Source organism: Magnolia sinica, chromosome 4 (genome assembly GCF_029962835.1).
Source record: "Magnolia sinica isolate HGM2019 chromosome 4, MsV1, whole genome shotgun sequence".
Taxonomy (NCBI): Eukaryota; Viridiplantae; Streptophyta; class Magnoliopsida; order Magnoliales; family Magnoliaceae; genus Magnolia; species Magnolia sinica.
The window spans coordinates 98,345,590-98,372,261 of NC_080576.1; the positions used below are offsets into that span (position 1 = coordinate 98,345,590).

At 39.2% G+C, this 26,672-nt stretch overlaps 1 protein-coding gene across 2 annotated transcripts; it reads left to right on the plus strand.

Moving 5' to 3' along the window:
• On the plus strand, positions 1-26,468 carry LOC131243469 (AP-2 complex subunit sigma). Of its 2 annotated transcripts, XR_009170093.1 has the most exons (7): positions 1-203; positions 292-390; positions 497-547; positions 3,710-3,883; positions 24,125-24,184; positions 26,124-26,232; positions 26,265-26,468. XR_009170093.1 is itself a non-coding variant. In XM_058242841.1 (6 exons), the coding sequence occupies exons 1-6, from the start codon at positions 201-203 to the stop codon at positions 26,163-26,165; spliced, it is 429 nt and encodes a 142-aa protein (XP_058098824.1). In that variant the 5' UTR covers positions 1-200; the 3' UTR covers positions 26,166-26,268. The 2 variants fall into 2 exon arrangements, 1 of the variants encoding a protein (XP_058098824.1); XM_058242841.1 differs by having other exon boundaries at positions 26,124-26,268.
• Positions 26,469-26,672: the final 204 nt, after the last annotated feature.

Consider the following 26,672-nt stretch of genomic DNA (forward strand, 5'->3'; position numbering starts at 1 on the left):
CGCTGGACCGGGTACGTCCAGCTACCTACTGGACGCACTCCCCGTCCGAAGTCGTTCCGTCCGCGTCAGTGAAAGTCGCCCCCCTCCCCCCGGAAGGAAGTCCCCCCTCTCTCCTCCTCCTCTCTCTCTCTCTCTCTCTGAGGGGATTTCTCAGATCGTCTCTCTCCGGCTGCCATTTCCACCATCTCTCCCTCGACAACATGGTAAAAATCTCGATCGTTCTCCTCTCTTTTCGAATTCCACAACAAAATCCCCAAAATCCTCCTCTAATTCTCGTTTTTGAGATGTCAGATCCGATTCATATTGCTTCAGAACAGACAAGGAAAGACCCGACTCGCTAAGTATTACGTCCCTCTCGAAGAATCTGAGAAGCACAAGGTCGAATACGAGGTCAGATCAATCTCCCGCCCCTTTTTTATTCCTATTCAGACTTTGCCCTTTCCATCCGCAACCGAAGTCTTTCGCGCTTAAATTATTTAGGGTTTGGATCCTGCAGGTTCATCGGTTGGTAGTAAACAGAGATCCCAAGTTCACGAACTTTGTCGAGGTGCGTAATTATCTCATTTTTCTCATTTCGATTCGTCAAAACCCATGATTTCTAATTTGGATTCCGTTGCATATCGGAATCACAGCTGTAGAAATATCTTGGCAGTAATCCGTACAATTTGTCTGTTAAGTCCCAAGGTCGATGGAGAGTGTCCCAAAAATCTCCAATATTCAATTGAATGTGGACGGTTGTTGTATTTCTCTTCTTAACTGTCTAACAACAGGTGATGTATGAGAGGTTAATAATTCTGACACATGGTCCAGACATGGTGCGACACAAGGCCATCTGGAGTACCGAACATGGGTCCCACTTGTCAGATTTGAAAACCCATGTATACTGTGCTGAGATTCAGGGCAAGTATCATATGTGAAATCTCTTTTGTCTGTACAAAAGAGGAATGCTAAACGTACTTTCACTCTTTCAGGATAATTTGATCATCAGGTGGGCCGGATGTGTACCACAGACATCGTTGATTTGGTCTCCATTTGACGTAGATGCGTCGCCCATTGAATGTTTTGAGATGAGGCATCTAGGTGGCTAGGCCTGCCTATTGGGCAGCTAGGATCTCTCACACATGTGCCACATTGCCACTTGTGAGGGGTGACTTCTAAAAATGGATTTGTTTGAGTTCACTTTAGCATGCCTTTCTACAAAACTGTAGTGGCCGAATTATGGCTGGCTAGGAAGGCAAATTGCAAATACGTACAATAGTTTAGTGGTCCTTGCTCATATGCATTCGGGATGGCTTGTTTCAGAATTGGATTGCACAAAACCCCATCTTTCCACCTTCAGACAATCACATATCGTGTTAGGATGCATTAAGACGTCCTGACTCCTGATACTTGATGGAAAAGTATAGATATAGGAGGAAGAATCTGTTCATGGATTTCAAAAACCATGAGAAAGCATACAACAAAGCGCATAGGGAAGCTTTTTACCAGGTGGTGGGGAGGAAGGGTGTTTGGCAGGGATATGTTGACAGCATTGAACAGTGTCATCACAAGAGTTAGAACAGCCTATGTTGAAACTGTGAGTTCCCATTAGCAATGGGTCTTCATTTGAAGTTGGTCTTAAGCCCATACCTTGTTATAGATAAATCAACCATTAATCTAGGTAAGGTTAATGAGATCAGAGGGGAGGCAAATGCTAAGTTGGAGGTTTGGAAGTCTCTAGAGTCTAGAAGCCCAAGAATTAACCGGAATATAATCAAGGTGGAGTATTTTGAATGGCACTTTAGTAAGTAGGTGAGACTTTAGTTAATGATCAATAGATTTCTCAAAGGGCTTTATTTCGTTGCCTTAAGTGTGTTATTCAAAAGGCTGGCTAGATTGAGGAGTGTGTTTCTAATAGAAATAAAGTTGGAGGAATGAAGTGGAGATGTGCCTCCGTAATGTTGTGTTATCTCTATAGGCCTATGAAACTTAATGGAAAATTTATAAGACAGTTGTGTGTGTGTGTGTATAGAGAGAGAGAGAGAGAGAGAGAGAGAGAGAGAGAGAGAGAGAGAGAGAGAGAGAGAGAGAGAGAGATTGACTTAAATCCGAAGCAATAAAAAAAGAAGATATATCCTAATATCTTTTGCCAATATGGTGCTTTGAAAGACCATAGTGCAATATGCAGCCTTCACTATCAACAACTATTTGATCGGCTATACTATTTGGGTAAATTGCTCAACATCGATACAGATTGGGTAATGTTGAGAAGAATGTGTGGGAAGATAAGAAAGGATAAAATTAATAATCAGGTTGCCTTAAGCAACATGACTACCTAGGAGTAGTTCCAATAAGAGATAAAATACCGGAGAGTAGATTGAGATGGTTTAGTCATGTGCAACAAAAACAGGAGACGACTCCAATGAGGAGAACATTGATTAGACTTGAAGATATGGAAAGTAGATGAAAGGAAGATCTGAAAGGGATTGGATTGAGTTGGCGAGAAGGGTATGAATGTTCATTCATTGATCGAGGTTAGAGCCTTGGAAATGATTGGCAAAGCAAGATTTGTAATGTTAACTTTACCTAGTTGGGAGTTAGGACAAGGATATGTTGATCATATGTATGTGCATGTGCATGTGCATGTGCTTATGTTTGTATGTATGTTTATTTATATGTCATGCATGTTTTTGAAAATCGGTTATGATAGACTATATTGGTCATGCCACATCCATATTAGCCACCCTTGTTACACGATCTGGGGGTGAACTAGTCTGACTAAAAAGGGTCGTATTGGCTCCGTACAGGCTGGCTGATATGTGCTGTATCGGCACCAATACAGGTAAGGGTGTAACTCGAGTTGTTTGGGTCGAGGGTCAACCCATGCCCACACCAAACCACACCCCCCCCCCTCCAAAACCTCAAGTGTAGATACACAAGGCCCAACCCAACCCTCCTCAAGTGTAGATACCCAAGGCCCAACCCAATCCAAGGTATTGGATGGTCAACCCTATGGAATTTTGGTTGAGTTGGGTTAGATTGGGCTGGTTGGGTCGGGTTAACACTTGCAACTAGATGACTAATGCATTAAATGTAACATCTATGATCTAACCATCAAATAACATCATTAAAGTAATAGAGGAAACTATCAAAATAAATCAACAAAATAAAGTCTATAATCACCACTCATAAACAAATAAAATTAAAGAAATCAATAAAAAACCCGCTTATGTTTAGAGATGCAGTGAACATAAGCGTTATCTCCTAAAGGACAGAGTGGATGTGTCAGATATGCGACATGTTGGGCTCACAGAACTCAGGTGTTGTATGGGTTACCTTAAACAGATTGTAGATGACTCTGGCCTTTCTGATGGCCATTAATTAGATGTATCAGAATGTATCAGATTTCAAAGTGCATGTGGCCCCTCCAGCCAGCCAGGAGTAGAAAAGTGTTCATGCTCACCTCTCTCGATATCTGGAAAACAATAATGCAGTTTTCTCAATGCGAGGCAACAGAGGAATCTCATGCAGTAACTTATATTTTAGGAATTCTTTAGCTGTAAATGTAATGCATCATTTTCATTTACAGGTGATGATGTTATCATTTACCAAGTGGTTATTGCCTAATAATATCTAACAAATTTGTTGGCATATCTTTTGGTTTATCAATACGATCTTGCAGGCATTTCTTTTAGGCAATTTTCATTGTTGGAACATTTTATTCTTGCAGTTCCGTACGCACAAGGTTATCTACAGGCGATATGCTGGATTATTTTTCTCGATGTGTGTTGACATCACAGATAACGAATTGGCTTACCTGGAATGCATCCATTTATTTGTTGAGATATTGGATCATTTCTTCAGCAATGTGTGTGAGCTAGATTTAGTATTTAATTTCCACAAGGTTGGTGCACTTATGATCTTTGGCTTTCAGTTCCTTTGTCAGGAGTTCTCAATTAGTAGCTTTTATGCTTCTTTTTTTTTTTTTTTTGGAATGATAATTGATTGTATCTTATCAAATTTCTAGAATACAAATTATTTCAGCAGAATATCTGACTTTGAAAATATCTGGGTTTTCTAATCTTTATGGTCATCATCGCATTCACTAATTCCTTGAACACGAACGTTCTATCATTTTGCTTTAGTTTTTTCTAGCAAAGAATATATGTTTGATGTGAACCGATAGGTTTTCTAATCTTTATGGTCATTGCATTCACTAATTCCTTGAACACGAACATTCTATCATTTAGCTTTATTTCTAGCAAGGTATATATGTTTGATGCGAACTGATAATAATAGTCTACTGTCCATGATCTCATCTAGTTTTCCTCTGCCCTTCTAATTCTGTCTTTCTGGACTTATTGATTATATTTCATGAGTATGAGTATGGGTGTCAAGTATGAATAATGATCAGGTATTGTGGATACTTTAAACTCGAAGTTTCTCGTAATATTAATATGGCAAAGATCGGCTTCATCCCATATGTGTAATTGCATTAAGATATTCTACAAACAATTGATACAGTTCATCTAAATTTTGAGAAACTCATCGTACATGATTTAAGAATCTGGGAAAATTTAGAATGTAAGTCCTGGAAAAGGAGGATCCCTCATCTGCTATCCTTATTTTGACAGCACCCCAATGCATGTCCTTGATGATATTGGGAAAGGGGGACCCTTTCCTCATCAATACCTACAATATAAGCTCCATAGGTATCTCCATCACTTGCTGTCCAGATATATAAAACTTGTCTGAAGTGATGATACCAGCCGTAATAAGCTACTCACCGGTGAAATTTTCCTTATTCTTGTATTTCTAAACCTATATATAGCCGTTTCCTTGGAACCTGAATATCAGGTTTTACCTGATGACTGCAGCCTTCTGGCTTCTAGGAACATGGTCTGCAATTGACAACTACAGTTCTTCTGTTGAGTTCCAAGGTCTTTTTACCCTTAAATGCGGATGCATATGGCACTATTATTGGGTATAAGACTATCAGGGGTGTTTCAAAACAACTCTTTGTTGATTTTCTTTTTTAGGATTATAGTGCTGACCTGTCTGTTTTTACCTTTTACATTTATTGATGATATATTGATGTATTATTGTGTCTCTAAAATTGGTCAAGGAATGCCTTAATACCTCAATGCAAATGGTATTCTTGGCACCTGTGTATAACCATATGGTACAATCATACATCCAAGTGGTTGATTACTTGTATACAGTATTATCGTGTCTCTAAAATTGGTCAAGGAATGCCTTAATACCTCAATGCTAATGGTATTCTTTGCACCTGTGTATAACCATATGGTACAAACATACATCCAAGTGGTTGATTAATTTGGATCTATGGTATACAGTATGTTCATTTTGTGTTGATTAGTGTTTTTTTTTCCTATCTAGTTGAAACTCTAAATTTAGTGATTTATGTTTTTCTCTATGTTGAGCCATATCGAGTTATTTACAATGTCGTTGACGCTAGCTATAAATCCATCCCAATATGCATGAAAAATATGAAAAACTTGGGAGCAAAGATGTTTGATGCAATTGGCCAACAAAATATTCACATTTGATCTCCTTTTTCTTGAATATTTAGCAGTTTATTACAAAAAATAGAAAAAGATTACAAGCAATATGAAGGGAGTGTGGGATTTTTTCTTCTCCGCAATGCATTTAGCCTGGGCTATGCTGAAGTTGGTAGATGTTCTTCTTTGGGCCTGGCATGGCGGCAGAGTTCGGAAAGCTGGGAAACAGCTTCGCGGCTGCTCGTCATGGCTATTTTTTGGGCCATTTGGAAGTAACGGAACGACTGATGTTTCCGGAATAGATGCACCTCAGTCGACGAACTCATCTGGAAGATCATCAATCTTTTATTGGATTGGGTCCCTCATATAGATGCAGCTAGAGCTGCTTTTAATCTTTTCTGTTCTTCTTCGTAGCTTTGTGTTCTTTTTCTGCTTTGCGGGCGTGCTAATAAATTGTTTCCTCTGAAATTTAACAAAAAAAAAAAGAAAAAAGAAAAAAAAAATGATGATGAAGGGTCATCCCAGCATGCTGCAAACCCATGAAGTTACATGATGCCAACCCAATCACCCATAAGATCATCCCTCTTACATCACACAAAATTATTGATTCCCAAAGCCCAAGAAATGACTCCACCCTTTTCTCTTTGGAACATTGCATCAGTGGACTCCGACCTGTTGTTAAAAGTACAAATGTTATCTTCTTTCCATAAAGATCACAACACTGCCAGAAAGGAAAGATGCCAAGGGGTTCTCTTCTTTCTTAAAAGTAGAAAGAAAGGCTTGCTTAAATAGAAATGTTTAATTGTTTCTCCTTTCACGGTTCAATTGCATGCTTAGATGTTTTCTCTTAATTTTTGGATTGCTTGGTGATTCAGGGAAAAGATTGAGAATTTGATCAGTGGATGTTAATGCGGTCCTTTTGACATCAGAGGATGTGTAGCATTTACTATTTTTTTTCCTATTCTATCTTGTGGTGTATGTGGGAAGATGATAGTAGGATGTTCGGGCATAAAGTGGAGAATCATCAAAGCCTATCCCCCTTCTTATTCATGGTGGTGATTGAAGGCCCTGACTTTTTTTTTTTTTTTGAAGCAGAAGAACCTCTACTTACTGCTTGCAGTTCTTATTATTATTATTATTATTTCTTTGGGGACCATCTCCGTTGTCCACATTAGACCTCCAATTTGTGGATGGCACCTTGGCAAGTTGCAATGCATATATTCTTACACTGCATATGCTAGGGATACTCTGTGTAGCTTCCTCCACCCCTTCCAGATAGTTTGGGTTTCTTCAGCCTCTGTTTCAAATCTTTTCTCTTGTTGGACTGGTGGCATGTTTTTTAGTAGAGGATGAATTCTTTGGAGCATGTTGCTGCATGTTATCCTATGGTGAATTTGGATGGAACACAGCAACATATCGACGGTTCTTCTATTCTCAGTGTCAGGCCTTTTGAAACGAAAAAATCTACCTTGATCTCTTGGGGGCTACCAAATGAAGTGTTCAAGTGTGTTTCACATTCAGAGATTTTAAGGAAGTGGACAGTGGTTTTAAATTCTCATTGTAGGGGAGCTAAGGTTAGATAAGTATGGAGTGCGATGCCTAGCAATTGGTGGAAGCTGAATACTGATGGTTGCTTGATTGGGAACCCTGGGCCGTTAGTTATAGGTGTTATTGTTCGGAATGGGAATGGAGAAGGAAAACTGGCTTTCTTTTGTGTATTTGGCTTGGGAGACATTATCAATCAGTACTGTGCATGATGTTGGTGGGAATCAAGTTGGTTAGGGAGCAGTTCGTGAGCCACCTTATGGTGGAAGGGGATCCTTTACTTTGAGTAAGGCTCCTTGGAAAAGAAGCATACCTGTTGTCAATATCAAGTCATCAGCTGCTATTGGTTCCACATCTTTTAATATTGTTCCTAGAGCTGCTAATTATCTATCTGACTGATTGCTTAGCTAAAGATGGTGTTTCCAAATCCTCCCTTTTAGTAGTTATTCTTATCCACTACCTTAGTGGATAGCTTGTTTTTGCTTTTTGCTAGTTTTTTTGAAATTTAGTATTCTATGAAAAAAAAGGAAGGAAAAGAAAAGAAACGGGACCAATAGCTCTGTGTCAGGTTGTGATCAAAATCAAATATGGGGAAAGGAGGTAGCATCCGACTAGTTCCAATATGGACATGATGAGCATCCGACTGTTATTTCTTTGTTTTTTAATAAAGTTATGTTACCTATTAAAAATGGTAGTATAATCCACTGGAAATGATTGGGAAGGTAAGTTGGGGCCTGCATGTGCCTGAGGTAAACAAAAATTGGAAGTTGATAGTTGAAGGAAGCCTATGGAGATAGTGGCCGGGGATGAAACGGAAAAAACTAATGATGAGCCCATGAACCTCAATTTAGATGGGAGCGCATTTGGTATTCCAGGCCAGGCCAAAATAGACGAGTTTTCATAGATGATACATGTGACATTATTACTACTATTATTATTATTATTATTTCTGGATATGGGAGTTAAAGACTCATGTGATGTTGAGGCTAGAGCACTTTTGGAAGGACCAGAGATTCATTTCTAATTCATCCGGACATCTACTAGTTGAAGGCGACCTGACCATTACCATATCTCGACCAATTAAAGAGACGTGCTGGCCTGCAAATCAGTTTTCACTGTATGTTGCATGAGGCTCACAAATATACAGAGGATATCGCCTTATATAGGAATGGTTGGTGAAATGGATTCATTAAGCTGATCAAATAGCTGGCGTAAGTCAATGATGTTGACAATGATGATCGCATAACATTAACTAGATAGCCGGTTCTCTTGCTAGAGACGGCCAGAAGGCTGTCTATAAGTAACTTTGTTTTGGGCAATCTCTATCCCTTATTAATAAATTCCTTATTAAAAAAAAAAGAAGGTGAAAGATCTAGGGCCCTGGATCAATGAACTGGCTATAACTCTTAGCAAAATAAGTCTTTATGGAGATTCTGTGCAATGTAGTTGATGATTAGCCAGGAGAGTCAAACAGACTGTCCCAAAAGTTTTGGAATGTATCATATATTAGGAAATCTCTATCTTATCCCATTAATAAATTCCTCATTACACAAAAAATGCAAAAAGCCCAGGGCATGCATCAACGAACAGACGTTAATCTTACCAAAATGAGTGTTTGTGAAGATATGCTTGCAATTGAGGGTTGTTGATGAACTCAGAATGCATAGTTTTGGACAAGAGGAGTCTGGCACACTTGTTTGTATTTTAGAGTTAGTAACGTTTCAGCTTGTTTTTGAAACTAAACTAACTTGTTTTTCAAACAAGGTTGTCCTTCATAGCCTCTTGGTCTAGTTGGAAGTGTTGGGTAGAGCTGTGAAATCAGATTGGTGGATATTTATGAGGATTTGAATAGATGCATGTGGAATCTGCTATGTTGGGATGGAAGCAGGTAAGCCCTTCCAAAGGCAAAAATCTTACAGATAGCCATTGTCCTATTCTCAGCTGGTATGTGGAGTTTGCAATCAGAGCTGGTAACCTGGCTTTGCTTGTCAGGTTTTGGGTCCTGTTTTGAAACAGTCCTACACGTGAAACTTCATGGTAGGGCCCGAGGAATTTCACACATGATTAATAAATGGGTTGGCCCCGTGCCCGGTTTTGGCAAAATTTTCAATTGAGGGTCAACTTGTAGCTGGGTACAGGCACATTTACGACCTAAATTAGCATGCCTTGACTCACTCTGAGGGCTCAGTTAAAATTTGTGCTGTTTGCCATCCCTATTTGTATGTTTGCCTGTGCAGGTTGCTATTGTGGTTATTATATTTGTTTGTAGTTTACTTGAAAATACTGGAGTCTTTTACTGCCATGATTGTGCAAATTTCTCCTTCTGCAAAAAGCTTCTCACTGACCAACCGACTTTAGGTAGCTTTAGGGTGTAGTTCTAAATCATGGTTGGCTGGATTCCCTACGACACTTAATATGCTTGGTTTTTGGGCCAACGAGGAAGCTAGAGCCCATGTTAAGTGCCTTAGCATTTCCCAACTTTTTTGGCCCTAAATCACAGATGGGAGAAGAATGGAGAAATGGATGTCATAATTTAGTGATACCACGCCTATTGTCCCTGGAAACTGGGAACATGCAATAGTTGCACGATCCTTCTAACTAGGAATGGCTCCTGCGTTGAAGTTCTTTGTACTTGTATACCTGTTCTGCTTATGCTTCCTAGCTTTTTGTACTTGCTAACATTTTGAAAATGACACTTCCTCCACTTCCGCACTTGAATTTGTTGCCGCTTCTTTCTTTCTGCAACTTACGTACATGCACCTTTTTTCTCCATAAATACTTATAGTTGCACGCTTCTACTTTTTTTTTTGGCCGTGTTGACGCTTGGGGACATTTGGGCACTCTTGGACATGATACGACACTTCAAGATCTGTATGTACAAAGCGTGTCATTAAAGGGTTGCTTGTTAGACACTTTATGTGAGGTGTCCAAACATATTCTCCGCAAGCCTTTCTATTCATCTTTCTCCCCCCTTTTTGTTATATGAATTTCTTTTGTCAAGCTGAAGATCTATCACAGTCCTAGTCTCAAGCCTCAAGTAATTGTTGGTTAAGAGGCTACTCATAAGCAGTGTTGAAGTTGTCGGTATCGCTACAAGTTTCGCTGGTCGCCGATAACCAGAAATGCAGGGAAAAAGGGGGAAACATGGAGAAAATGGTGGAATTTTTTTGTGAAACTTCAGGACATGCCTAAATACACATATTTACATATTCATGAATGAAAAAATTGTAAAAAGAATGCATTAAATTAGAAGATTCCATTTAATGGGGGCTAAAAGGCATGCGTTGTCATAAGAAATCACTCAAATGGTAACCAAAATGTGTTTATATAATACAAATGCAGCTGACATATAGTAATTAAGACATGTAAAAGTAAATGAACTTAAAGATGCCAAATCAAGGATGGATTAGATTATCCAATCCATGTGGTATTTGATACTCTGGCTGCTTATGACACTTGATACCTAGCATTTGAAAATGGTACATGTGGCAAATTCTAACATAATCTAAACCGTGTTTTCGCTTCATCAAGATCTGTGTGACCTAATCAAGAGGTTGGATGGCCAAAAAAAAAAAACACTATTACAATGGCCCTATGAAGTTTTTAATGGTGGGCATTTAATCACCACTGTTTCCCTTAGTGTGGTCCACCTGAGATGCAGTCATGCAGATCTGCCTCATTTTGGACTCATGCCTTGAAATTATCTATCAAAATAAATGGACGACATTGATAAAATATTTATCATTATAATGGCCCCACATAACATCGACCCATCAATCCACGGATACAAACAAGTGACACGTGTGCACCGTATAAATCAGTACGCTTATCGTACTGAGTCAATTGTGTGGGGCCCATTGTGATTTACGTATTTTATCCACCCCATCCATCCATTTTACAAGATAATTTCAAGGCTTGATCCCAAAGATGAACCATATCCAATGCTCAAATGGACCACACCACAGGAAACAATGTGAATTGAACATGCCTACCATTGAAAAATCATTAGGGACCACAAAAGTTTTGGATCCATGTCATTTTTGTATTTTACCTTCATCCATCTCCGTGTGATCTTATGAACAACTTGGATGACAAATAAACACCACTGTGGGCCATAGCGCCTAGGAAGGTTTCAACTGTAGGAATCATTGTCCCCACTGCCTTGGCCGTGTGGTCCACCCTAGCTTTGGATTTGCCTCATTTTTGGGTTCACTACCTAAAATGATCTCGCTAATTGGATGGACCATGTGGATATAACACATACATCATGGTGGGGTCCACGGAACTTGGTGACGTCCGCATGCCATTGATGTTCGCACCCGCACACCACGCTAAAGGGAAGCGGATTGCGTACCAAGTAACTCAGTATGCTAAGCGTGTAGTGTGTACTTAGTAAACTCTGTGGGGTCCACCGTGATTTATGTATTTTATCCACTCCATCCATCCATCCATTTTAATAGATAATTTTTGGGCTTGAGCCTAAAAATGAAGTACATCCAAACCTCAAGTGGAACACACAATGGGAAACAGTGTGAATTGAACATCTACCGTTGAAAATTTCTTGGGGACCACAGAAGTTTTAGATCAAGCTTGTATTTGTGTTTTCCCTTCATCCATGTTTGTGTGATCTAATGAACAGGTTGGATGAGAAATAAACATCACTGTGGGCCCAAGAAATGTTTCAACGGTGGAAGTTATTATTCCAACTGTTTCGACTTCCCAATGGTATGGTCCACTTGATCTTTGTGTATGCTTAAATTTTGGTCTCAACCCCTAAAATAAGATGGAAAAACGGATGGATGGCGTGGATAGACCATGGTGGGCCTAACAGAGTTTACTCAGTATGATAAGAGTGTCCTGAGTAACTCAGTATGCAATCTGATTTCCCCATGCAATCTGAGTAACGGTATGGATGGCATGTAAACATCAGTGTCGACCCCAGGAAGGTTTCAACGGTAGGAATTTCCCTAACCACGTTTTCCTTTAGTACAGACCACTTGAGTCTTGGATCGTGCTTACTTTTGGTCTTATATGGTAAAATGAGCTCATAAAACAGATGGACGGTATGGATTTCTCACAAACATCACGTTGGCCCCCAAATAGGTTTCCAGGGCAGGAAATCCATAGAAAAGGCTTTCGAATCCATGTCCGTCCGGTGTAACTCATTGCACCAAACGTACTGAGTAAACTCTGTGGGGTCCACCATGATTTATATATTTTATCCACTCCTTCCATCCATTTTACCATATAATTTTAGGGCTTAAACCCAAAAATAAAGTTTATCCAAAGCTCAAATGGACCACACCACGACAAACAGTGTGAATTGAACGTCCACCATTGAAAAATTCCTGAGGGCAACAGAAGTTTTGGATCAAGCTTACATTTGTGTTTTCCCTTCATCCATGTTATTGTGGTATTATTAAAAGCTGGATAACAAGTAAACATCACTGTGGGCCCTAGTAAGGTTTCAACATTGGAAATCATTATTCCCACTGTTTCCTGTGTTATGGTCCACTTGAGCTTTGGATATGCTTCAGTTTTGGGCTCAACCATTTAAATGAGCTGCAAAAACTGATGGACAGTGTGGATAAACCACATACATTCACGATGGGCCCAAAGTCAGGGATTGGATACTCCATTTAAAGATACCGGACGGCATGGATAGACTAGAAACATCACGATGGACCAAACTCCAGGTTAAAGGGGATCAGATTTCCCTACTACAGAGACCGGCCGAAGTCATTTTCGAAGAAAAGAGGGTTCCGTCCTTCCGGAACCCCAAATCTCCCTGAAATTTCTCCGTTTCCATTGCCATTTTTGAAGAAATAGGGTCTGGAACTCCAAATCTCCACGAATTTTGTGGATTTCTCGCCGAAAACTGCGTTGAATCTTTATCCATTAGAAGAAAAAGAAAATGGAAAATGCAATTATGGCGCACCGTTGTCGATCAATAGAGTGGCCCACCAAACTCTTGGTCCGATTACACAATCTTCTTCTCTACAGGTACTAAAACGCCTTATCTCACATCGATTCAAAGATTTTTATTTTTATTTTTATTTTTTTCTCTCGATTTTTCAGTAGTTACCCGGCATCTTAGGCCCTCTTTTCATCGAAATGTGAATGTATTGACGAAAATCGTGCGATATCCTGCGATATATCGCAGGATACAAAGAATCCTTTATTTATTTATTTATATTTTAAAATTTCTGAGTGATTTCTGGGGGTTTCATATCGCTTGCATGCGATAACGATATTAGTATCGATATTGCGAACACTGCCTACAATTATCTCGCGATTTCTCGCTGACAACTGGACTTGTCTAAAAAAATCGATAAAATCATCGAAAAATCGGCGATATTAGGAAGAGAAATGAAAGAAGGGAGTTTCGGTGTCAGAACTCCAGCGATACCGAAATTATTGGCAATAATTCGATATTATCGCCGATAATTTAAACACTGCTCATAAGGCATAATTAGTGCTTTTAGTATCGGTATCAATGCATGCACCACACCCTTGGATACAGAAACATATTAGTTGAATTTTTCATTGAAACTTAGGGGATGTTAAAAAAAGATATTATTATACACTCAACAGATCATAAAAAACATGTAAACACAATACGTTTTCTTTGTATAATGACCTAAACTATGCGCTGTTTAATATAAGCGATACAATTATATTCAAAATTAGTTCATATATAGTTTATAAATCATAAAAGATGCGTACAAAAGATGAAAAATCGGAGGCAGAAAAAAAGCATTTTCCACAATTTTCTCCAATTTCCGCAAATCCAAAAATTGGAGACCAAAATCCATGATTTTTTTTTTTTGAAAAGCGAGAATTTTATTAGGCAAAGCCAAATAGGGAAAAAAGGGAAAAAACCAAAGAAAAAGAAGAAAAGCAACAGCTAAAATACAACAACTAACCCCTCGATAGGAGAGAAAACCCCAAAAAACCAAAAGATAAGGAGCCCAATCCCTAAACAACACTAGGACTCTAGAGGATACCCTAGCTGATGATATACTTAGATTTTTGAAACAACGATTATTCCTTTTAGCCCACACAACCCAAAGCACTGCCAGAAAGAGGATCCTCCATTTACTTTCCCCTAAAGCTCCTTCAGGATCATCATGCCAAGCACATAAAATGTCATTTATAGAATTAGGCATAGCCCATGAACTCCCGGCTAGGCGAGGAATGCTCCACCAGATATATGCGGAATGGAGGCAATGAATAAAGAGGTGATCCACTGTCTCCTTCGTCCTGAAGCAAAGCAAACAAGCATTTGGTAAAGAAATTCCACTTTTCCTTGAATTATCCATTGTTATTACATGCTTCCTAAATGCAAGCCATTTAAATGCTGCAACCTTTGAGGGTATTTCGTAAGACCACACAGGACCTGTGTGGAGCTACTAGAGATCTATACAACGATTGGACAGAGAAGAGACCACGGTTCACCAACGACCAATGCATGAAGTCTACCAAATTTGGGGATGGCATATGATCCTGCAAACGAGACAACAATTGAGAAAACTCATGGATTTCAACTTCGGACAGGTTTCTGCGAAAGGGAGGAAGCCAAACTCCACCTCTTTCAACCACTAAACAATCAACCATAAGAATATCAGGGTTAGGGCTGATAGCAAAGAGGGTGGGAAAAGATTTAGCCAGGTTTGGGTGGATCGCAACATAAATCCAACCAGAATCTTATTTTGGAGTCAATCCCCAAAGAGAAAGATTCCCTATCAAAGACAAGGGAGGCCATCTTAACTATACCTTTCCAAAGAAAGGATGCACGATAAAGAGAGGAGGTTTCTGTCCACCAACCTTGGGGGGTTAAACCATATTTGGCTGCAATAATTTGGCACCAAAGGTTATCATTTTCATAACCAAATCTCCATATCATTTTCCAAGGAGAGTCGTGTTAACAATCTCGAGATTCTTAATTCCCAATTCCCCTTTATTGTAGGGCGTGCAAACCTCCCTCCAGTTTAAAAGAGGCAATTTCCTAGTTGTGGTCCCTCTTTGCCACAAAAAATCCCAATGAAGTTTGTCAATCTTCCAGATGACAAACTTCGGACGATGGAAGAGGGATAAGAAATAGATTGGAAGATTAGAGAGACGCTTTAATTAATCTTCCACGCAGAAACAAGATTGAACTTCCAGGTGGAAAGTTTCCTTTAAATGTTTTCAATAATCTTATCCCAAAGATACCAAGGTGTTCCGTAACGATAACGGTGCCTGCAACGGCCACCACCGTTACCTTTAAGATACGGGGCATAACAGCTGTTACGGCCATTACAGTCTCTCTTTTTTTTTTAATTTTTAATTTTTAATTTTTGAAAAAACCCCCGAAAAACCTATATGCCCTGTAATGTTGATTAAATAGTATGAAAAACCTGTATATGTCCCGTAATATACCATTACGAGGCTATTATGGCCTTTATAGGAGATGTAACGTACTGTTAACGGCAATTACAAGTCATTTTTTTCCATAATGGCTGTTACGACCGTTACAACCTTGTAACGTGTAACGGTTGCCACCGTTACCTTTACGTAACGGCTTTTACGATACACCATAAAAGATACAAAGTAGGTTTCCCTGTACATAGAGGTAGACCCAAATAAAGCTTAGGGAGGGAGCCTACCTTACAACCAAAAGATTCTATAAGAGAAAAAGTTACCTCCAGTACAAGATTTATCCCTATGATCTTGCTTTTCAATATATTCACCTTCAAACCCGATACTACCTCAAACTAACAAATGGTCGTACTTAAGAAATTTACCATGTGCTCATCAGCCTCACAAAAGAGGAGGGCATTTAATGAGAACATCGGAGCACCTTTTAGAGTTTATTAGAGGAGGAGAGTTGCTTTAGTTTCTTTATGGCTAGGTGATCATTACATGGAGTCCAGTGGGTTCAATTCGAGTTTCTAGCCACGTTGAAGACCTCACATGCATGATTGTGCATCTTTGAAGACCCCACACTGGGAAGATGCATGTGGGTTGCTTAGTTGAGAGTATTGGACCGTTGGATTGATTGTATCGGATTGTTGGATTTCCCATTGTACCGTCGGATTTCGCATGATGGGCCATCTTGACCATTGGACCATTTTGATGGTTGGGTTGTCTTGATCGTGGGCTCATATTGGACACTAGTTTTAGTTATTTTCTTTAATTAGTTTGATTATTTTGGTTTATTTTATGGTTTAGTTGATATTATGGGCGTTTTGGACATTTTATAGTATTAATGGTGTTTTTTTAAAAAAAAAATATAAAAACACCTTAAATAGAGTATATAAGGCTTGGATGTGTGAAGCCCAGGGCATTATTGGCTATCGAATGAAATTTTCTTCTTGCTTTGTTTTGGAGCAAAAATTGCTCCTATGATTGGAGTTTGGCGTGAAGCCATGGAGTGATTCTCTCTCTCTTTCTCTAAGATAGTCTTTTCTCTTCTCTTCTTCTTCTCTCTCCATATTCTTTCTTTTTCTTTTGTTTCCTCCCAAATCCCGTCCCCACAATCTCCCAAATCCTCTAAACCCAAACCCTACCCAATTGTACAACCGTATGAACCCCCCGGGTCAATACGACCGTACATACACAATAGTACGACCGTCTGTACGGCTAGCCCCATTCCTCACTTCTTTCCCTCTTTTTGTTCTTTCATCCTTCTCCTTTAAAATCCCACAACCCCAAACCTAAAACCTAAAAATCCTAACCCTAGAACCTAGAATTCCAAACCCTAATCTCCCAAATTCCATAAACCTTAGATCTCCAAACTCTAATTCTTTCTAACCCTAACAAAGCGCAAGTGAATCCTCAGATTTAGATCAAATCCTATCCTAGGTGGAAGTTCTACCTTCCATTGGGCTGTTTTTTATGGATAATCTTGAGATCCATTTGCGAGATTGTGATGTGGCCTTGAATTTGAGCATAACTGACTACTTGATTTCTTTAGATTTGTGATGAATTGGCAATATTTTATATTTTGATTTACTCTAATAATCCGTTTATTAATTCATTCGCATAATTATAGTTTAGACTATTTGTCCTGCATTAGTATCATCAACAAATTAGAGTTGGCAAATTCCCAGAGGGAAATTCTCCACCCGAAAGGCCCCTTAATAGGCCCACTTCCTGACCCTTGGACAACATGCAACTCAAGGCTTCAGTCACCAGCACAAAGAGGATAGGGGACAAGGGGTCACCTTGCTGGAGACCCTTGGAGGCCCTAAAGTAATCAAAATGAGATCCATTGATAAGAACTGAAAATTTTGGAGAGGAAACACATTCTTATCCAAGCCCACCATTTAAATACCAAAGCCCATCCTATCCAACATCTAATCAAGAAATGCCCAGTCAACATGGCATAGGCTTTTTCAAGGTCGAGCTTACAAAGGATTCCGGATCCCTTGCTCTTGAACAAGAATCTAGACATTCGTGAGTAATAAGCTCACAAGCAAGAATATGTCTTCCTTCCACAAAAGCAAATTGGAAGGGGAAACGATCTTAAGGATTAATAGTCTTAACCTTTGACTCAAAAATTTTTTCAAAATTTTGTAAGGGCCACCATGGAGGCTAATTGGACAAAAATCTTTTAATGTTTTGAGCCCCTTCCAGTTTTGGGATTAGGGCCAGGAATATGCTCCCCATCTTAGTGGGCAGTTAATTGTGCTCAAAGAAATCCGAGATGGAGCAGAACAGGTCCATCTTCACTAATTCCCAAAACGATTGAAAGAAAGTAATCGGGAAACGATTTGGACCTAGGGCTTTGTCCCTCCCTAATCCCCATATTGCCTCTTCAATGTCTTTCACCTCCATAGGTCTCTCAAGGTTCGCCAAATCTTCATATGGAATAGAGCAGATAGGTAGATCATTAATTTGCGGTCGAGAGACCACATCAAAGGATAGCAACTTAGAATATAATTCAACAATAAAGCTGCGGATAGAATTCGTATTAGACACAATTACATCATCAATATATAGGGGGGAAATGGAGTTAGTCCATGCCCTAGCATTGGCTATACTGTGGAAAAACTTACTATTGTGATCACCCTATTTCAACCAGATCTCTCAGGATCAGCGATGCCACTTTATTTCATCCTCTTTCAATCTAGCACAATAATCATCAGATAACCTAGCTTTGATAGCCAACTCTTCTTCAGTCAACTGGTCCACTTCCTATTTAACATCCAATTCTTGAATTGCAGAGAGTGAGGAAGCCATTTCTGCTTCTCTCCGACTGAAGATCTCCCAATGCTAATCTTTCAACTTATACTTCAACATCTGAAGTTATTATTATTATTATTAAGCATAAAACCTGGGAGACCCTTAATGACAAAGGAGGTCCACCAATCAGACACCGAATCTCTAAAACCTTCCATTTCCGTCCAAGCAAGTTCAAATCTAAACGGTTTGAGTCCCCAAATAATTTCTTCAGTTTATTGAAAAATGGACAATGGTCAGAAATAGGTTTGAGCAAACCACTCTGGTGGGCAAGAAGGGACATCGCTGGAGAAGATCTACCATTGGACTAGGTATATTTCACGTTCCCCATTGGAAGATCCAACAATCTGTATTTACATACCCAATTAAAAAATCCCCGCATTGAGGAAGTGACCCGAAACCCATTAAGTTTCTCATGAGAAAACCACACCACATTAAAGCCTCCTCCCACACACCATGGGAGATTCCATTTATCAATAACCGAAGACAACTCATTCCAGAAAGAGGAATGAAGGGACAGTCTGGATGGGCCATAAACCCCAGAGGATCCATCAGAATCCTGATGTGGATTCACAGAATACAACATTAACTGAGAAGAGGCCCATCCAACTATCTTCCATTACTCTATTGGAAGAGTCCCAAAGAACCAAGATACCAAAATCCATGATTGAGCATTCAAAACATGCAAAATCATTGTTTATGAACTTCATTCCACTGATTCCAAGTGATTTAAACAAGAAAAAACTGTTCAAAAAAAAAAAAAAAAAAAACTTGTTGATTTTGTTTCCAGTATTGCACACTCTCAAATCTCAATTTCCGCACCCAAATCTCTCTCTGTTTTTTTTTTTTGAAGGATTTTGACTAAATTTTATTGAAAACAGCCTAGCAATACCAGGACAAGGAATACAACAAGCAACTGAATTACACTACCAACATAGAATAGACTTTGTTCAGATCTAATTGAAGACGCCCAGTAGCCTATTCGACTTTATCCCTTAACACCTTCCTGAGGAACTGATCTCGAGGAGTGCACTTGTTATCAAAACATCGAGCGTTGCGTTCAACCCAAAGATTCCAAAAACCAGCCAAAAGAGAGCCACCACACTGCAACATTTTCTTTTGCCAAAAGGACACTGTGCCAAGCCCACAAGAGTTGCGGAACTGATTGAGGCATGGACAAATTGATCTCAAATAACTTGAATATGTGGTTCCAAAGCTGTCTAGTGAATGGGCAGTGGATTAGAAGATGATCTACAGATTCCGCGCTGCTCATACATGGAAGACAAATCTTCGGCAGAATCAGACCCCCCTTTGGAAGATTATCTATCATCAAGATTTGCTTCCTTCCTGCCAGCCATGAGAAGGATGAGACCTTGGGTGGAGCCCCGTAGAACCAAAAATGAAAAGGAAGAGGAATATCGGTGGGACTTTGAGAAGGCCGGATCAAATTGTAATAAGATTTGGCCGGAAAAGAGCCAGAAGCTGATTCCAACCATACCAAGGAATCAACTGAGGCTGGAGAGGGGGATAAGAACTGAAGACGAAGAAGAAGCCTAGCAAACTCATCGTACTCTGCATCTGAAAGCCCCCTTCTACATGAGGGACACCAGGCTTCGTTTCCCTAAAAAAATCTCTAAATAATACAAAAAGAGTGGTTAAAATCACCTCAGGAAGGCAACCAAAGCATAAAATTTGACAAAAAAAAAAAAGAAGGATTTTTGGCGATTTTGGCGAATTTTCCAATTTTTTTGAAAAAAGGGGGATAAAGATGATTCGATAATACATATTGATGGTATTGACGATTAAAAGGAGTTTATAACTGCAATATTTTTAAAATATCGATATATGGTCGATACATTAATGATATTTTTGGGAACTTGAGCTCAGTTTCACAACACCCACATGTGATATCAACAGTACAACCAATACTATCAATGCTGCAATAATTGCTTATGAGGACTTCCTCTCACTCTCTAGATTTTAGTCATTGTTAATTACAAGTACCATGAGTCATAAGGACTTCCTCTCACTCTCTAGATTTTAGTCATTGTTAATTACAAGTACCATGAGTCATAAGGACTTCCTCTCACTAACCCCCAAACTTGCGTCCATTTTGTTTTTTTGCTCTTTGTTGGGGTTCTCTAACTTTTTAGGTGAGCAAGTGATGTTCACACAAACTACTATTTTTGAGATGGTTATGTGAGATTTTCTATGTTTTGTTAATCAATTATTTGTTACTTTGGATAACAAGGAATCGGATTTTATTGGAACAATGTGAATGTTCTTTTTTAATTTCGTTTCTTCAAGTATTTGTTATGTTAGATTACAAGTAATTGGATTTTATTGGAACTATGTGAATATTTTCCAATTTCCTTTCTTCATCGCTTTATTTTATTTTTTCACATCATTGTTAATTTTATTTATTTATTAAATTATTATTTTATGTGTTTGGAAGTGTCCTTGTGCTTAGATTTTTTTAGTTTCCCATGCCAGACACTTTGACACTTGGCTCCTGTGCCACATGTCCAGGTGACTGGTAGCTGCTATTAAGTAGATTTTTTTCATGTCAGTGGTTTTCATAAGCAGTCATTTAATCCTCTTTATTTGCTCCTTTAAGTAGATCTTTTAGTTGAATATTGTTGTTTATGGATTTCTGATTCATGGAACTAATAGAGTGATGAATCTGATAGGTAAGAATTAAAATTCCATGGAAACTGCCATCCATGGATTGAAATATCTGTCTCTTATTGGACCGATATGGCTACATTGTATCTGTATCGGCTCAATATGTTACACGATTGAGGTTGTGGGTCTCATACGGCACCAGTATGGTTCCCGATACAGGTTGATACAACCATAAAGGCAGATTTGAACGTAAATTTCTCTTTCATTTTTCTCTAATTTTTCTTCTTTTATCATTTCAACCACAAAGGGACCTTAGAAATTCATTTTCAACTAGATTTAAGACTATTTTGGGGATCAAAACAAAAGATTTGAGTGGGATTCAAACTTTCAAAGAATTGAATTGGAATGGACTATTCAGGGAGAAATTAGAAAAAGGGTAAACCATCTCTTTTTTTTTTTATATATATTTTTTTATTTTCATGATTTCATCATCTTTTGTTGTATTTCTATTTAATGGGCCTTAATTCACCAAATTATGCTTGATTTGTGTTCAATTAGGCCCATTTGGTTGATTTTCAGTAGGTCAACCCAACAGGTGACATCCTTGCCAAAGAATGATTGGATACACCGTGGAATACATGTTCAAAACACAAAAAGAGAGATTCTTGAATATCTCTTCCTCTTCTTCTTCTTCTTTTCCTTTTTTTTTTTTCCCTGATTTTTTTTTAAAAATTTATTTTTATTATTATTATTATTATTTTGGTTTTTTGTGTTTAACCAATATGGTCCAACACAGGGCTGATACCGATACGTGACACCTGCAGCATATTGTTTTTCTGAAATTTTCTTCTTCTTCTTCTTTTCCTTTTTCCCCTGATATTCTGTATTTTTGGTATTGATTTTTTTATTTTTTATTTTTTGACCAATACGGTCCAATATGGGGCTGATACTGATAGGTGATGCCTGCAGCATATTGTTTTCCAGCTGGGCTGTTATGCCTGCTGATACCGATATTCAGAACCCTGCTGCTATCACTGGTGCTATTCTATTGTATCGCATGTCTGCAACAAATAGTGCACACGTTACTGAATTTGTAAATGCTATAGGAGCTCACTACTTCTGAAAGGAAGAAATCACTAGTCAAGATGAACTGTTCCCCTTTACTTCGAGAGTATATGGTTTGCAATTGATAAATCCATCTACTGTGACTGGGTGGCAAATTGGCTGGGCTGGGTCAGGCCAGGCCAATGCATATCCAAGTCCAGCCTATAAACTATGGACCTGAGTCCAGGCCCATCCTAGCCCAGGTCAGTCTCAGGTTGGGGCTGCACACAGTCGAAATACTAGGTGCACTGCTGTTCTGTAAGTTGTGCTGCTTGAGGTCGATTTGTCAGGATTTTGGGCAGATGCAAGCCTAAGTATCTAGCCCATATAATTATTAGGCCTAAAAACTAAGGCCTAAATCCAAGCCAAGGGCTTCAAGGCTCTGCCCAAACCCCGCCCATCATGCCAGGCCAGGCCAGGCCAGGCCAACCCATTTGCCATCATAAGTGGGACATTGATATCCAGATATTCATGTCAGGTCTTTTTGCTGCAGTTGCAAGCCTCATCTCTTTGATCCCCTTACACATGGCACCACTTCTAGGGCAATCAGATCTGTTGATCTGATGGGGTACCACAGAAGTTAATAACTCAAAAGTCACAGTAATCAAGTATCCTAGTCATCATATTAATGGACTGACAATGGATTGTTAAGAAAAACGATGAGCAAAAGGAATGGTAAGTGGTTCACATTTAATGGTGAAAATTGCAATTTCTTCCTCTGTTCATCCAAATGTAAACCCTGCCATCCTCCCCCTTGCCAAGGAGGGTTCTAGGCTGTCTTTTCTAGCTTTGGGAAATTTGCTCCTCTTTTCTTATTTAACAAGTGCTGCCCATTAAAAAATTGAATAGTAATGAAATTCAGATCAACATGATTTTTTGGGCCATTGGCCATGCCATCCTACATGCTTGCCCACCTGGTCAGCAGTTCTGATTTGTCCTAGATGTATGTGACATCTTCAGTGGAGATGCTGGAAACGGGTGGGCATCCATCTCCCAGGAGGTTCATTTGCCTTCAAGGCAAACGTGCTGCTCTACAGTAGATCAAAACAAGCATGATTTCGGCACCTTGTGCTGGGGTTCCTATTTAGTTGTATATGAAAAAAAGCTCTTAGGTTTTACAAACAAAGCTTGTGTGCAGCTCAGCGTCTGTCTTCCAAGGTCGTTTTAGCATCTGAACTAACAGATACAACAATACATGCATTAAGTGACATTTTTTAAAGGCCCATTAAGCAAGGGGTAGGGCCAAAAGGACGTGGGTGGAAATAGTAAGAAAAGACTCACGGACCCATAGCTGAACTGAGGATATGGTCAGTGATAGAGTGGAATGGCGTTACAGGATTCATGTAGCTGACCTCAGTTAACTTGGGATAAGGGCCATAAGGCTTTGATGATGATGGTGACATTGAGTGGCATTTTATCCAGCTAGTTATATGGACATTGGCAACCCCAAACCTAGCTCTTGGACTAGTATTATGTAAGTTGCCAACTTGCTATGTTTTCTGTTTCGATGGTGCATTCTGAATTTTGGGTCATTTGCAATCTGGATCATTATTTTTGTAGATCCGAAATTTTGCTTTTGTACTTTTACTGTTGATTAAGTTGTACTGTAAGTTTATATTTTGGATGTAGCTATTTATTCATTGATTTAGGCAATAACATGCATATAATATAGCACTATGCTGTAATAATAATAATAATAATTGTATTTGTCATTTCATATATAATTTACAATATCGATTCACATATGAAACTATATTTCATATACTTGGTGCATGCACTGGAGTGACTGAGACAGTCCTACCCTTTGCATACTACTTATTGGAGGAAATAACATACCGAATACCCGGTCCTGTACCACGTACTGGAGCAACCTGCAATCCAAGTAACCTTTTCTTGGAAATTCTTCTTTCCAGAAGCTTTTGCTCTTGCTTTTAGATTCTTCTTTGCAATCTAATCTTTTAGCTATTAGTTAAAGTGGGTTGCATTCTCAGTGATTATTATCATGACATGTTTAGTCTATTGGTCAATATTTTATTACTTCCATTTCCATTAAAGAAATACACATTGTTATTACTGATATGGTTACCGTCATTGCTCACCATGGTTATTTTTTATATGTAAAGGTGTATCTAATACTTGATGAATTCATTCTTGCTGGGGAGCTGCAGGAAACAAGCAAGAAGGTATGCCTTTTTCAAGTTTTCTTTTATTTTCAACATTAGCGCATTGTCATGTAGCACATGATGTGATATTGGTGGCTCATGTGGGGTGCTTGAAGATGGATGGTGGCACATGCGGTGCACGTATACCGATAGATCATAGTCCATCAATCCACCAACATGGTATGGTGTCTGGGGCAGGGGCACAACTTTTTCCATGTTTTTTGGGACATGCTTCTCTCCCCATTGGTCATATTGTTGGACACGTCTCTCTTCAATTTACTTGGTTTATGCCACAAGATGCTAGAGAAACCAAGGACATTTAATATTATACCTGCAAGATTGTGTCTTTGCTACCGAACAGGCCCTTAGGTGTGTTTGGACTTTGGATCTACAATTGACTTAGGTTGCAATAAGTGAGTTTGGAAGTTAAAAGATCTCAAAAATTTGGCTTCTGACTTGAAGCAATCACAATTTGGGACTGGTTATTCACTCTGAGCAAAGCGGGACTAGTCCCAAGATTCTCAACTCTTGACATTTTTACATGCAGACTCACACCCACACACCACATGGGTACTCGAACCCATGACCTCGGTGTTGAAACGCACCCTATCTACCACCGAGCCATGAGTAGGGACCCATATAGGCCACATGTATGTCTAATAATGCCATTCCTGATTTTATGTCCATTTTCCTCATACTGGTGTGGCCCACTCGGTATGCGGATTAGCCTGATTTATGGGATATGGTGTGTTAATGGTCAGCCTCACCTATTTATTAACCCAGATCTCGCACACGTGTGCCACATTGGCACATCTGCCGTGGTCACTTCTTCAATCTGTTCTTGTGTGAATTGTGCTTGCATTCCTCATGGCGATGATGGTCAACTTCTACATGCAAATTCAGCCTTTAGTAGGCCCGCTCATGTTTAATCTCAGGTTGAGAAGTTAGGATTTGGTATGCATATTATAATGTTTAAAAGGTGCTATGAGCTCTACAAATCCTTGATTAGGGTACATAGGCAATGGATCCAAACCATCCAATTCGTGGATCACTTCTTGGAGGAGCAAAAATGAAAAGTCCCAGTTTGAAAGTTTATAATATCTGATCCATCGCTCATTTCTGGCCCAATAGAACAGTCTAGAGCAATGGTCCAAAAATAAGTCTTTAGATGAAATGGTTAGAAGCAGCCAACCGCTGCAAATTTTGAGCATTGGCCATCCATGAGGTGGACTTTGATCTGGTTCATTTGGATGAATCAAAAGATTCACCATTCTAGTAGTTAGGGTGATGCCATTTACTTAATGGCACTGGGCATTCTAGTAGTTAGGGTGATGCCATTTACTTAATGGCACTGGGCACACATTGGACTCGAGCCTCTTGATTGAAGTTTCCAGGTAGTGTACAACATACTGTCTTTGGTAAGAGAACTAGTGCATTGAACAAGTTTTGCTTGTTTTACACCCCAAATCAAATGGAAATTAAGGAAAATGGAGTTCTGACTAGCTAAAATCATCCTTATAAAACTAAGATTTTTGTTGCATAATTCTCATAATGTTAGCACAAGTACAGATACTTGGGGAAAGCACATGTAGAAGACTCAGATCAAAAGGTAAAGATAAATGCAAACAGGAGTCTTAAAAGTTTTGAGTTGATGCTTCTGAGTATTGGCCAGAAAAAAAAGACCATTGATGGAATGGTTGAAAGACCTGATTGTTGCAACTTTTGAACATTGGCATATCCATGGGGTGGCCTATCGGTTGGTCTGTCCGGATGAATAGCCACACATTTCCCAGTCTAACGAGTTAAGTTTATATGTGCTATTTTACTACAAGTACCCCTCTTTCAAACATATCCAGAGAGAGAATGTCCTTGCATTTTATAAAAACAAAAAAGAAGAAGAAAAAAGGAATCCATGAATGGAAGACTAACCCTTATCATTTCTGGTTTGCAAATCTGGCAGGCAATCATCGAAAGAATGGGTGAGTTGGAAAAGCAAGAGTGAGCACTTGCTGTAGAAGAGAATGTCCGAAAGCTCTTGGTTTGGCATTGTTGTTTCCCTATTCAATTTGGTTTCTCAACAGTTTCCCTTCTGAGGTATGAGGGGGGGAAGGAGGAGGAAACATCTTGGGTGCGTGTATTGTTCTTCACTCGCAGGACTCGAGCACGTGAGAGCCAGTGCATACAAACGTAATATGCTAGTTCAATGGGCTTTGCGTGCCTTCTTGTTGCATGTCAATTTACATATTATGAATTTGAGGTTGCTAATTCTTTAATCTATGATATTTCATGCCCTGAGTTTCTCCAAGCGGATCTCATGGTTTGGTGGTTCAGATCAATTATCTGATAGAAAGGCCCACCGTGGATGAACGATGCCCCAGAAATCTCATGGCTTGGACATCCCGTCCCCAACTTTTTACATCAGTGGCCAGCATTAGGTGGAAGGTGAAAAAAAAGGCAGCAGCTTGGTAAATGGAAAGAAGGGCGTGATATTGGATGAATAGATGTTTTC